Source organism: Cyrtonyx montezumae, unplaced genomic scaffold (assembly GCF_038088225.1).
Source record: "Cyrtonyx montezumae isolate F1298 unplaced genomic scaffold, pur_monq_1.0 scaffold_63, whole genome shotgun sequence".
Lineage (NCBI taxonomy): Eukaryota > Metazoa > Chordata > Aves > Galliformes > Odontophoridae > Cyrtonyx > Cyrtonyx montezumae.
The window spans coordinates 137,638-151,196 of NW_027072071.1; the positions used below are offsets into that span (position 1 = coordinate 137,638).

General features: G+C 58.8%; 1 protein-coding gene across 5 annotated transcripts; it reads right to left on the minus strand.

Moving 5' to 3' along the window:
• Window positions 1-1,352: 1,352 nt before the first annotated feature.
• EIF4B (eukaryotic translation initiation factor 4B) lies at window positions 1,353-13,559 on the minus strand. Of its 5 annotated transcripts, none has more exons than XM_065750062.1 (15): window positions 13,504-13,559; window positions 11,559-11,702; window positions 10,768-10,976; window positions 9,813-9,929; window positions 9,328-9,382; window positions 8,364-8,507; window positions 8,167-8,277; window positions 5,337-5,516; window positions 4,081-4,315; window positions 3,844-3,962; window positions 3,550-3,742; window positions 2,773-2,837; window positions 2,593-2,659; window positions 2,440-2,512; window positions 1,353-1,734 (listed from the first exon to the last, which is right to left on the minus strand). In XM_065750062.1, exons 1-15 carry the CDS (start codon window positions 13,514-13,516, stop codon window positions 1,669-1,671), a joined length of 1,791 nt encoding a protein of 596 aa, XP_065606134.1. In that variant the 5' UTR covers window positions 13,517-13,559; the 3' UTR covers window positions 1,353-1,668. The 5 variants fall into 5 exon arrangements, with proteins under 5 accessions (XP_065606134.1, XP_065606133.1, XP_065606131.1 ...); XM_065750061.1 differs by having other exon boundaries at window positions 11,559-11,705; XM_065750059.1 differs by lacking the exon at window positions 13,504-13,559 and having other exon boundaries at window positions 2,773-2,834; window positions 11,559-12,171.

Here is a 13,559-nt window from a genome sequence, read left to right on the forward strand (position 1 = left end):
CGCGTCCTTTATCGGTTAACACAGATTTCCCCGGGTTTGGAGAATTTATTATTGATTTTTCTCTTTTCCAGCTTTGCGCTCTTCAATCCGAAATCAAATGGAAAAACCCCACGGAGCTGCGGACCCACCCGCGCCGCCACTCCGCGCTCTTTCCTCGGTCTCTGCTGCCACCATGTGGCCAACGCGGGGAACTGCAGGAGCGGCGCTCCGGGGATGGCTGAGCTCCGGGAGGCGGCGGCGGCTTTAGGGCCGATGGTACTTTTAGAGGCGGCGGTGGGGGTGGTTTTATGGGGTGGTGGGGATCGGGGTTGCTCCGAGAGGTCCGGACCTCCCCGGCGCCGGCATCGTCGCACAGAAACGCTCCCGGAGCGGCGCAGAGCGTCGCTCTGCTCTCCCGCTCTGCGTCTCTATGGTAATAGGTCATCCAGACACTAACGCGCATGCGCTGGGACACACGGAGGCCGCGACCCTCTGCTCTGAGCGCTCCGTGATGCGAATTCGCCACGCCTATAAATTGGTCAAGCGATTGTACTGCGCATGTGCAGGGAAACACGGAAGTGGTGTGTCTTTGCTTTCACCGCTCTGCGCTCCCAGACCACCAATCTCTATGATTATCTGGTCCTCCAGGCGCTAGCACGCATGCGCAGAAGGCTCTGGCCGCTCTGCGCCACAGTTGCGCCAATCTCAATGGTCTTCAGTCCTCCAGGAGGAGTCACGCATGCGCACGAACACATGCATTGGGAAGGCCGGGGTGCACAGGCTGGGGGTGGGGGTCCCCTGGAACACACGAGAGACGTAGGGGTCTCTGGGACGCATTGCAAAGCTTTCTGTGACCTAGAGAGGGCCTCGAGGGCACTGGGTTCTGTGGAGGATTTTGGGGTGCCCAGAAGTCACCACCTGCAGTGGGGAGATCCCCCAGTTTTGGGTGTCCCCAGTTTGGATGCACCTCGCTTTTAGAATCGCCCCATTTTTGGGGTTTCCCTATTTCTGGGTGTCCCCGTGTGCTTCCACTGAGGGAATCTCAGTGTTTGGGGTGGAGATGGGGGTGGGTTTGGGGGGGGGGGGGGATGAGGATAGGGATGGCAGTGTTGATGAGGATAGGATGGGATGGGATTGGGACTGATAAGAGATAATGGGATGGAATTTGGATAGTTTTGAGGTGTGGATGAAAATGGGATAGGACTGGGGTGGGAATGGGACAGAGAAGAGTAGGAATGTGATGGGATTGGGATGGAGATGAGAATGGGATGAAGTAGGGATGGGATTGGAGTGGGGAATAGGAATATGAACGGGATGAGATGGGGGTCCGGCTGAGGAGACCCCCCCCCCTCCCACCACGCAGCGCTGGCGCAGCCGTTCTGATCACCTTTATTGGAGGAACCCAAGAGAAAACCCAACAGCGCCCGGCACCACGCAGCCCCACACCCCACAGTACTCCCACCCCAACAGCAGCGGGGCAGGGAAGGAGATGGAGGGCAGACGTGGGGCCAGACCCCCCCAAAGACCCCCACCCTCGCCCAAAAAACCCCAAATGAAGCAGGGCGGAGCGGCAGGGCCCGGTGATATTGGTTTTCCTCCTTTATTTCTCTCCTGATGATTCTTGGCTTGATTTCGGTGGGGCAGTGGTGGGTTTTCGGTTCCATTTCGGCGTTGGGTTCTGGATGGCCATCACTCGCCGCACTCCTCCTCCTCACCGTCCACCGACAGCGCTGCGTACTTGCTGGCGTGGCTGAACTGTGGGGCACAGCGCCAGCGCTGTGGGGCTGGCGCCAGGTCCTGCCCCACAACCAGGCAAACCCACCCGTGATAGCCCCAAACCCATAAAAAGCCCCAAACCCCAAAGCCCATGGCTGTGCCTCAAAGCTCAGCCTGAGAGTGGCACCACTACCAGCCCCACTGGGGTCACCCCCAGGTCCTGTCAGGTCCCACTGAGGTCACTCCCAGGTCCAATCCCATCCCTCTGAGGTCATTCCTAGGTCGTGTCAGGTCCCGCCCCTCCACACTGGGGTCACCTTTGGGTCCTGTCAGGTCCCACCCAGTCCCACAGAGGTCACACCAAGGTCCTGTCAGGTCCCATTAGCATCAGACTCAGATCCCATCCAATTCCTCTGAGGTGATCCCCAGGTCCTCTCAGGTCCAACTGGAGTCACCCCTAGGTCCAATTCAATCCCACTGGGGTGATTTCTAGGCCTTGTCAAGTCCCACTGGGGTCATTCTTAGGTCCTGTCAGATCCCACTGGGGTCACACCTAAGTCCCACCCAATCCCACAGGTGTCACACCCACGTCCTATCAGGTCCCACTGAAGTCACACCCAGGTCCTGTCAGGTCCCATCAGTACCAGACCTAGGTCCTATCCAATCCCTCCGGGGTTACTCCCAGGTCATCAGGTCCCACAAGGGTCAGCCCTAGGTCCTGTCAGGTCCCCCCACTCCACTCACGGAGGCCGGGCTGTCCTCCAGTCTCTTTGGCTCAGGCGCAGCTCTCGCCTCGTGCTCCTTGCGGCTGTCTTTCCTGGGGAAGGATGGGGGGGAGCAGTGAGTGGGGCGATGCGGGGTGGCATCCCCTCATTAACCCTAACGAGCAGCACTCACCTCTCAGCCGAGCTCCCACTGCGTGCCTTCGGGCCATCCCGGCCCCCATCTGGTTTGTTCTCATCCCCTGAGAAGAGGACACAGCCATGTGCTGAGGACATGTTCCCCCCCACAACCCAAAGCCACTGATCCCCAGTGAGGGGACAGTTCTGCCCCCGACCCCACTGCCCACCCCCTCACCTCTCCGGTGGGTGCTCCTTGGGGTGGCCCCATTCTCTGCAGGTGGGCGGGAAGCCAGCTGGCTGCTGGGGGGACAGAGGGTCACAGCAGGGTCAGAACAGGGGCAGATGGGGGTCAGAGAGGGGGGCAGGTGTGGGATCAGGCATTGGGGTGAGCCACGGGGGTCAGATATGGGGCTCAGCCATTGTGGGTGGCTACTGGGGTCAAATATGGGGGGTCAACCTTAGGGGCTGTGTACTGGGGTCAAATAGGGGGGGGATCAACTACTGGGGTTGGGTATTGGGGTTGGCCACTGGGGTCAGATATGGGGGGTCAACCATTGGAGTTGGGTACTGGAGTCAGATATGGGGGGGTCAACCATTGGGGTTAGCCACCGGGGTCAGACATAGGGGGTCAACCATTGAGGCTGGCTACTGGGGTCAAATAGAGGGGTCAGCTATAGGGGTTGGGTACTGGGGTTGGCCACTGGGGTCAGATATGGGGATCAACCATTGGGGTTGGGTAATGGGGTCAGATATAGGGGAGTCAACTACTGGGGTCAGATATGGGGGGTCAACCATTGGAGTTGGGTACTGGAGTCAGATATGGGGGGGTCAACCATTGAGGCTGGCTACTGGGGTTGAATATAGGGGTCAGCTATAGGGGTTGGGTACTGGGGTTGGCCACTGGGGTCAGATATGGGGGGGGTCAACCATAGCTCAGAATGCACGGTGTGGTCCAACCCTCACATCAGCCTCACAGGGACCCCAGCCCCACACTGAGCCCCCCCCAGCTCACCTGCTGGGTGAGTGCTGCTCAGAGTCAGAGCCCGGGGAGCGCCCGGCGTTGCTGCTGCTGCGCTTGGCCCACGCGTTCTCCTTGGGGGGCGGTGCGGGCATCACCTTCAGTGGCTGCTTCTCCTCGCGGCCTTCCTCCTCGCGGCCGCACGTGTCGCCCTCCACTGACTTCTCACTCTCCCTCCTCCGCGTGGCTGCGTGTGTGTGTGTGTGTGGGGGGAACACACAGCGGTGGGCAGGGCTGGGGATGAGCCCCCTCCCACCACCCCCAGCCCCTCCCCACCCCGACACCTACTCCTGCCGGTGGGACCGGTGCCGGCGGTGGTGCCGGGGGGTCCGGCGGTTCCGCTCTGCGAGGACTCACTGCCCGTCCGCGACCGCTCGGGGTTATCCTCACTGCGGCTGCTGGGGTACCTGGAGGTGGGGAGGCACAGGGGAGGGGGATCCGGCTCAGTGTGGCGCCCTGAAGAGCCGTGCCGCCCCCTCCTTTGCCCCCCAACTCCTTCACATCCCCAACGCCGCGTCCCCCCACCGCTCCCGGGGCCGCCGCTCCAGCCTCTTGTCGTCCTCCAGCTGCCGCTGCAGCTTCTCCTGCTCCTTCTGCAGCCGCTCCTCCACCTCGCGCTCGCGGGCGGCCGTGTCCACGGGTCTGGCCTCTCCGAAGATGTTGGCGGCACGGCTGGACTGCGGCGCGGGGGCCGCCGTGCTCTCCTCCTCCTTGGGAGCGCTGCGCGGCTTCAGGTTCAGCTTGGGGCGCTGCGTGGGGCCTGGGGGGGGGAGGGGGGACAGCGTGGGGTCTGGGGGGGGGGTTTCCATACACAACGCATCCTGCAGCTCTCAGCCCACGTGCCTCGTCCTGTGACCTCCGTTCGCACACTGCTTCCTGCAGCCCACAGTCGTTCACACCCCGTACCCCAAATCCCCCTACGCCCTCAGCCCGCATCCTCCTACATCCCCCCATTCCACCCCACACTCCATGCCCCAAATCCTTCACCTCCCTACATCCCCCATCCCACCCCACACCCCAAATTCCCCTACACCCCCACCTCATAACCCACATCCTGTATCTCCCGACACCCCCCAAGCCACTCCCACCCCAAATTCCCCTACACCCCCATCCCATACTCCACATCCTGTATCTCCCTACCCCTCGTATCCCACTTCACATCCCAAATTCCCCCTACACCCCTCACCCCATACCCAAATTCTTCATATCCCTACACCCCATCCCACCCCACAACCCAAATTCCCCTACACCTCTCCATCCCATACCCCAAATCATTCGCCTCCATACACCCCCCCATCCCATCTCCACACCCCAAATTCCCCTACACCCCCACCCCATACCCCAAATCCTTCATCTCCATACACCTCATATCCCACTTCACACCCAGAATTCCCCCTACGCCCCTCACCCCATACCCAAATCCTTCATATCCCCACACCCCATCCCACCCCACACCCCAAATTCCCCTGCACCTCAACCCCATACCCTGCATCCCACCTCCACACCCCAAATTCCCCTACACCTCTCCACCCCATACCCCAAATCATTCGCCTCCATACACCCCCCCATCCCACCTCCACACCCCAAATTCCCCTACACCTCTCCACCCCATACCCCAAATCTTTCATCTCCCTACCCCTCATATCCCACACCACACCCCAAATTCCCCTACACCTCTCCACCCCATACCCCAAATCCTTCATCTCCCCACACCCCCCCATCCCACCTCCACCCCCCAAATTCCCCCACATCCCCCCACCCCGTACCCCCCTCCCCGTTACCCCTGTCTTCACGCCGGAAGTCGTCCCGGCCGTAGTCGTCGCGCGCTCCCCAGCGCTCCATGCGGTCGTCGCGCCGCTCGTAGCGGTCGTCGTAGCGGTCGCTGCCGCCCCGGAAGTCGTCGTCGCGGCGGTACCCGCTGCCGAAGGCCCTCCGGCCGCTGCCGATGCGCGAGTTGTAGCCTGGGGGGTGCAGAGCTCAGCCCCCCTGCGCCCGCAGTGCTGGGACTCAACCTCAGGTGCTGGGATTCGCCCTCAGCTACTGGGATTCACCCTCAAATATTGGGATTCGCCCTCAGGTGCTGGGATTCGCCCTCAGGTGCTGGGATTCGCCCTCAGGTGCTGGGATTCGCCCTCAGGTGCTGGGATTCACCCTCAAATATTGGGATTCACCCTCAGGTGCTGGGATTTGCCCTCAGCTACTGGGATTCACCCTCAAATATTGGGATTCGCCCTCAGCTGCTGGGATTCGCCCTCAGCTACTGGGAGATGCCCTCAGCTACTGGGAGATGCCCTCAGCTACTGGGATTCACCCTCAAATATTGGGATTCACCCTCAGGTGCTGGGATTCGCCCTCAGGTGCTGGGATTCGCCCTCAGGTGCTGGGATTCGCCCTCAGGTGCTGGGATTCGCCCTCAGGTGCTGGGATTCGCCCTCAGGTGCTGGGAGATGCCCTCAGGTGCTGGGATTCGCCCTCAGGTGCTGGGATTCGCCCTCAGGTGCTGGGATTCGCCCTCAGCTGCTGGGATTCGCCCTCAGCTGCTGGGATTCGCCCTCAGCTGCTGGGATTCGCCCTCAGCTGCTGGGATTCGCCCTCAGCTGCTGGGATTCGCCCTCAGCTGCTGGGATTCGCCCTCAGCTGCTGGGATTCGCCCTCAGCTGCTGGGATTCGCCCTCAGCTGCTGGGATTCGCCCTCAGCTGCTGGGATTCGCCCTCAGCTGCTGGGATTCGCCCTCAGCTGCTGGGATTCGCCCTCAGCTGCTGGGATTCGCCCTCAGGTGCTGGGATTCGCCCTCAGGTGCTGGGATTCGCCCTCAGGTGCTGGGATTCACCCTCAGGTGCTGGGATTCACCCTCAGGTGCTGGGATTCACCCTCAGGTGCTGGGATTCACCCTCAGGTGCTGGGATTCACCCTCAGGTGCTGGGAGATGCCCTCAGGTGCTGGGAGATGCCCTCAGGTGCTGGGAGATGCCCTCAGGTGCTGGGAGATGCCCTCAGGTGCTGGGAGATGCCCTCAGGTGCTGGGAGATGCCCTCAGGTGCTGGGAGATGCCCTCAGGTGCTGGGAGATGCCCTCAGGTGCTGGGAGATGCCCTCAGGTGCTGGGAGATGCCCTCAGGTGCTGGGAGATGCCCTCAGGTGCTGGGAGATGCCCTCAGGTGCTGGGAGATGCCCTCAGGTGCTGGGAGATGCCCTCAGGTGCTGGGAGATGCCCTCAGGTGCTGGGAGCTGCCCTCAGGTGCTGGGAGCTGCCCTCAGCTACTGGGATTTGCCCTCAGCTACAGGGAGCTGCTCTCAGGTGCTGGGATTCACCCTCAGCAACTGGGACCTGCCCTCAGGTGCTGGGATTTGCTTTCAAATATTGGGATTCAGCCTCAGGTACCGGGATTTACTCTCAGGTACTGGGATTCAGCCTTGGATACAAAGATTCTACCTCAGGTACTGGGATTCACTCTCGTATATTGGGATTCACCTTCAGATGTTGGGATTCAGTCTCAGATATTGGGATCAATCTTGAACTGATGGGATTCACCCTTGACTGATGGGAATTCTACCTCAGGTATTGGGATTAACTGTCGGATATTGGGGTTCACCTTCAGGTGTTGGGATTCAACCCCAACTATTGGGATTTATTCTCATGTATTGGAATACACTCTCAGATAATGGGATTAACTCACAGGTACTGGGATTCACCTTCAGATACTGGGATTGAGCCTCAGATACTGAGATCAATCCTTAACTATTGGGATTCACCCCTGGATATCAAAATTCTACCTCAGTATTGGGATCAATCCTTAACTGTTGGAATTCACCCTCAACTGATGGGGATTCACCCTTGGATACTGGGATTCTACCTCAGGTATTGGGGTTAACTCAGATATTGGGGTTCACCCTCAGGTGTTAGATTCACAGGAGTGAATCCCAATAGCCTCAACTATTGGGATTCACTCTTGTGTACTGGGATTGAGCCTCAGATACTGAGATTAATCCTTAACTATTGGGATTCACCCTCAGGCATTGGGATTCAGCCTCAACTATTGGGATTCACTCTCATGTATTGCGATTCACCCTCAGATAATGGGATTAACTCACAGGTCAGACTGGGATTCACCTTCGGATGTTGGGATTGAGCTCAGATATTAGGATTCACCCTCAGCTGTTGGGATTCACCCTCAGATAATTACTCACAGGTTTTGGGATTCACCTTCAGATGCTGGGTTTCGTTCTCAGATATGGGGGCTTGTCCTCAACTATTATGATTCACTGTCAGATGTTGGGATTCACCCTCAGACAGTGGGATTCACTGTCAGGTATTAGCACGAACTCCCAGATATTGGGAACCACCCTCAAGTATTGGGATTCACTCTCAAATTTTGGGATTCACCCTCAGCTGTCGGGATTAACTCCCAGATATTAGGATTCACTCTCAACTGTTGAGATTCACTCTGAAATACTGGGATTTACCCTCAGATATCGGGATTTGTCCTCAGCTATTGGGATTCACTCTGAAATATTGGGATTCACTCAAACACTGTGGCTCCCCCCTGCCATTGGGATTCTCCCAGGCCTCTGCTGCCCCTCTCCCAGTCCACACGTGGCAGTGCAGCCTCACCCCGGTCATAGTCCCTGCTGCGGTCATCGTAGCGGTCTCTGCCACCAAAGCCGCGGTCCATGTCACGCCGTGGGCCGTCACGGTACCGATCGTCGTAGCGATCCCGATACCCTGAGGGATGGGGCCCCGCCAGTGGGGTCAGGGCTCATACCAACCCGTGCCCACGGGATGCCATCCCCGATCTGACCCTGACTCACTGTCCCCGAAGGCGTCGTCTCTGCGGCGCGGTGGGAAGTCATCGAAGCTGTCGGAGGTGGCGGGCCGTGCGCGCCAGTCGCTCTCAAACCTCTCTGAGTCCCGGAAACGGTCGCGGTCCCGTCCAAAACAGCGATCGTCCCGGTCTAAGGAAGAGGATGGGGAAGGGGAAGAGGCGGTGAGGGGGGAAGGGGAGATGAGAAAATCATAATGGGGAAGGTGGAAAGAAAAAGGAAAAGGGAAGTGAGGCAGGGGAAGGAAAGGGAGAAGAGGAAAAGGGAGAAAGGAGAAGAGGAAATGGAAAAGGGGGAATAAAGGGAGAGGGGAAAGGGCAAGGGAGGGGAAAAAGGGGAGAGAAGGGAAAGGTGATGGGGAACAGGAAAAGGAGGGAAAAGGGGGGAAGGGGAAGGAAAGAGGGGAGGGAAAGGGAAACAAAGGTGAAATGGGGGGAAGATAAGGGAAAAAGAAAGGGAAAGGGAAATGAGAAAGGGAAAGGCAAAAGGAGGAGAGGAATGGGGAAGGGAAGTGGGAGGGGAAAGGGAAAAAGAAATAGGAAGGGGCAGAAGAAGGGGATGCAAGAAAGAGAAGGGGAAAGGAGAAGAGGAACAGGAATGGAAAAAAGAAGGGGAAAGGGAATAGGAAAAGGGGAAGGGAAGGAGAAGTGAGGGAGCATGAGACTGGGGCTGGTGACAGGGTGCAGTGTGGCGACCTGCATGTGGCAGGAAGCACCGATGCTCTCAAACCACACAGCAGCTGTGCCACTGTGTTACAGGGAAATGGGCATGGGGATGCTGGCTGGTGGGTGTGCCCCCACCACTGAGCCCCTGATCCGCCCAAAGCTGGCCTCCAAGACAGCCTTCATCCCAAAAGACTCCAAATCCACCATTTCTGACCTACATGGGCTGTGGGGCTTCAGCAGAGTGCAGCCAGGCTGTGAGCAAACCTGGCTGAGTCCTAGGAGCTCACCTTTATCCTGAGCTTGGTCAGCAACATCCACTCGTATCCTTCTGTTTCCTAGAGACTAGGAAAAAAAAAAAAAAGCAAGGAATCAGTCCCAAGGAATCGGCTCCAACCTCAAAATATTGGCCACAACTGCAAGGGATTGGTGGTAGCCAATGCTGGGACGATGCCTGAGCACAGACCAGGTGGCCTGTGCATCACAAGGGCTCTCCTGGAGAACCTAAAGCCAAAGTTCTGCTCTTCTGGAGATCCTAAAGCCAAAGGCCTGCACTCCTGGGTGCTCTAAAGACAACATTTAGCAATCCTGGAGGCCACAGAGACAATGTTCTGCTCTTCTGAAGACCCTAAAGGCAAAGTTCTGCTCTTCTGGGGGCCTCAAGACCAATGTTCTGCCCATTTTAGCCCTCCCCCATGCTTGGTGATGATACTTCTGAGCCTCTCAGGCTGTGTGGTGCCTGCCCCGGGGCTGACGTTTGGGGTCCTCAGCTCACCTCCTCATTGAGGCTCAGCGCCTGGAACAAGGAGTCAATGTCTTCAAACTCAGCATAGCCAAAACCTTTCAACCTTTCGGGGTTGGTGGGCTCCCGTGGCAAGCGCACAGCACTGATCTGCGGGGAAGAAAGAAGAGGAAGAGGGGGAAGGTGCACGTTAGGGCCACTGTCCTGTGGTGGGATGTAAAACCACTGGGTTGTCTATGAGCACACAGCTTGCTGCTATCCCTGGGTGTCACCTGTTGGCCCCATTTTATCCATTCAGTACAACCCAAAGCCACCAGATGGTCCTGTGATCTTTAAGGACCCTTCCAAGCCAACCATCCTACAGCACAATGATTTTTCAGGATGCTTGTTCTATGATCTTCAAGGTTCCTCCCAACAATTCTATGATCTTTCAGGACCCTTCCAAGCCAACCATTCTATGATTCTATAATACTGAAGGACCCTTCCAACTCAATCCATTCTACGGTTCTTGTTCTATGATCAAGGACTCTTCCAACACAAGTCATTCAATGGTTTGATGGTTCTACGACCTTGAAGGTCCCCTCCAACTCAACTATCCTACAATTCTATAATCTTCAAGGACTCTTGCAACCCAACTATCCCATGGTTCTATGGTTTATAATCTTCAAGAACCCCTCCAGGCCAACCCACCCCATGGTTTTATGTTCCTGAAGACCCTTCTGTCATTCTGTGATCTTGAAGGATCCTTCCAACCCAACTATCCCATGATTCTACGACCTTGAAGGATCCCTCCAACCCAACTATCCCATGGTTCGACAGTCTTCAAAGATCCTCACCCTGTTTTGCCACTAGCAAACACATCCAAGGACTGTAATGCCCCTTTCCATGGCTCACAACACAACCGCTCTCACCCCCAGAATACCACAGAACCTCCCCAAACCCACCCCAAGATCCCCGCACCACGCTGTTCCCCACCCATGCAACTCACGTTGAGGCCTCGGAAGAAGTCCTTGATGGAGTCCTCGGTGACGTCGTAGGGCAGGTTGCCCAGGAAGGCCGTGTAGGGCGGGCACTTGGGCAGGCGGCTGCGGTCGATGTTGGGCTCGCGTGCAGCACGGGGAGCGGTGGGCAACAGCGAGCGGTCGATCAGCGGCGCCCGGTACACATCATCGTCGTTGCTGTGCCATGCAGTGGAGACTGAGGGAGAGAATGGGTGGGCTGCAGCAGGTGGCCATGGCGTGGAGGGGGAGGCCATGGGCTGCAGGGGGTGGCTACAGTGTGGAGGTGATGGCCATGGGTTGTGGGGAGCTGTTACAGTGTGAAGGTGGTGTAGGTAGTAGCCAAGAGCCGCAGGGGGTGGCTAGAGCGTGGAGGTGGTGGCCGTGGGCTAAAAAGGGTGGCCACTGTGTGGAGGTGGTGGCCACAGCACGGAGGTGGCGGCCATAGGCTGAAGAGGATGGCCATAGCGTGGAGGTGAAGGCCATGGGCTGCAGGGGCTGGCTAAAGTGTGGAGGTGGTGGTCATGGACTACAGGGATAGCCAGAGCGTGGAGGTGGTGGCCACATCATACAGATGGCGGCCATGTGCTGCAGGTGGTGGACACACCATGCACATCATGGCCACATTACACACAGCTGCCACCCCATGCTGACAGTGGCCACCTCACACAGATGGCGGTCACCCCATGCAGACAGTGGCCACCCCATTTGGATGGTAGCCCCCTGATACAGACAGTAGTCCCCCAAACATAGATGGTGGCCACCCAAGGCTCGCTCTCACCCCTACCATCGCCGTCCAGGTCATCGGTCTCATCAGCCCAGCTGACCGGCTTGGGGATGTAGGTGGGTGCACCGCTGCCGCCATCCTCCGCCAAGAAGTCGGTCAGGGTCAAGGTCTTTCCTTTCTTGTTCTTCTTCTTGGCTGCTGCTGGTTGGGGGGCGGTGAGATCGGCACCAGGAATCTGTCTGCACCCCATGAGACCCCTCCCGCTGGTGGCAACTGGATGTGGGGAGGGGGGCTGGGGGCAAGGGGAGCATGTGGAGCTCCCCACATTCACATACAGCTGACTCAAATCAGCAAGGAGCTCCGCCAAACTGGCATGGGTGTCACCAAGTCTGGTGCAGAGCTCATCAAAATTGGCACAGGGTCAAAAAAATCAGCATAGGGGTCACTAAAATTGGCCCAGGGGTCACCAAAATTGGAGCAGGTTCATCAAAACTGGCACAGGTTCCTCAAAATCAGCACTGGCATTGCTAAAATTGGCACAGGGGCCCCCAAAATCCCACAGAGCTCCTCAAAATTGGCACAGGGGTAACCAAACCCAGCACAGAGCACCTCAAAATCACACAGAGATCCTTAAGACTGACACAGAGTTCACCAAAATCAGCAGAAGGGTCACCAAAACTGGCACAGGGGTTGCCAAAACTGGCACCGGGGGGGAGGGGGGGGGGGGAGTCTCCAAAAGCATAGGAAGATACCCAAAAACACACAGAGGACCCCAAAATCATGAAGAGGTCCCCAGGATAAGCACAGGGCTCACCGAAACCAGTACAGTGATGTGACTGCACACCGTACAGAGCCAGCACTGCACCACTGCCACCATGCACTGCACAGGGCCAGAAGTGCCCAGATGTCACTGGGCACTGCACAAGGCCAGCACCACAGCACTGCCACCACGCACTGCACAAGCCCCAGCACTGCCCAAACGTGATGACGGTGCACTGCATGGGGCCAGCAGTGCCCAGATGTCACTGCACATTGCACAAGGGCAGCAAGAGAGTGCTGCCACCAGTGCTGCACGAGTCCCAGCAGTGCACGGGGTGGTGTTGGTGCACTGCAGTATGCCAGCGTTGCCCAGATGTCATTGCACACCGCACACACTGCGCTGCATCAGTCCCAGCACTGCATGGAGGAGCAATGATGGTGCACCACATAATTCCTAGCAGCACATGCATGGTGCTGGTGCACTGCGTGGGGCCAGCGTCGCCCAGATGTCACTGCACACTGCACGTGGCCAGCACCACAGTGCTGCACCACACACTGCACAGGGCCCAGCACTGCACAAACACGATGATGGTGCACTGCACAATTCCTAGCAGCACACAGGGGTGTTGTCGGTGCGCTGCGTTATGCCAGCAGCACCCAGATGTCACTGCGCATTGCACAGGGCGAGCACCGCAGCGCTGCCACCACGCACTGCACAGAGCCCAGCAACACACAGAGAAGCAGTGATGGTGCACAGCACGATCCAGGGCTCGGTGCACCGCGCGGTCGCTGGTGCTGGCATGGCACACACGTCACCCCTCGCTGCGCAGTGCCCAGAAGCGTTTCGGGTGTCCCCGCTCCCCGCACGCAGCCCCGCACCGCCGCTCCCGGGCCCGCACCGCGCCCCACGTGGACCCCCCCACCCCTCCCCCCCGGCTCCGCGCCTGCGCAATGCCACGCTCGGCCCTCCCCTCCCCCCCCACCCAATGGGCGCTGTGTGTATGTGTGTGGGGTGGGGGGTGTGTGGGGTGGGGGGGTGGGGGGGGGCAGGGCCCGAAGGCCGCTCCCGGCCCTGAAGGCCCCGCAGATTTGCCATGCCGCCCCCGCAACGCTGTCAACCCTTCTCCCGACCCCGTCGCGAGGCAGCGGTGTGGCCGGGGAGTGGGGAAGGGCCGCTCGGGGGTGGCTGTGGGGCGGCCGCGGGGCGGTGTGGGGGCCGGTGCCGCCGCGCGACGCTCACCTGAGGCCGCCATCTTGGCAAGAGGCAGAGAGAGGGCGAAGGACCCGGATGGAACA

Coding starts and splice junctions, on each gene's coding strand:
- EIF4B (XM_065750057.1), bottom strand. CDS start 11,754: ATGGGGTGCAGACAGATTCCTGGTGCCGATCTCACCGCCCCCCAACCA. Junction 9,383..9,812: donor CGCTGAGCCTCAATGAGGAG/GTGAGCTGAGGA, acceptor TTTTTTTCCTAG/TCTCTAGGAAACAGAAGGAT. Junction 2,513..2,592: donor AGTGGGAGCTCGGCTGAGAG/GTGAGTGCTGCT, acceptor ATCCTTCCCCAG/GAAAGACAGCCGCAAGGAGC.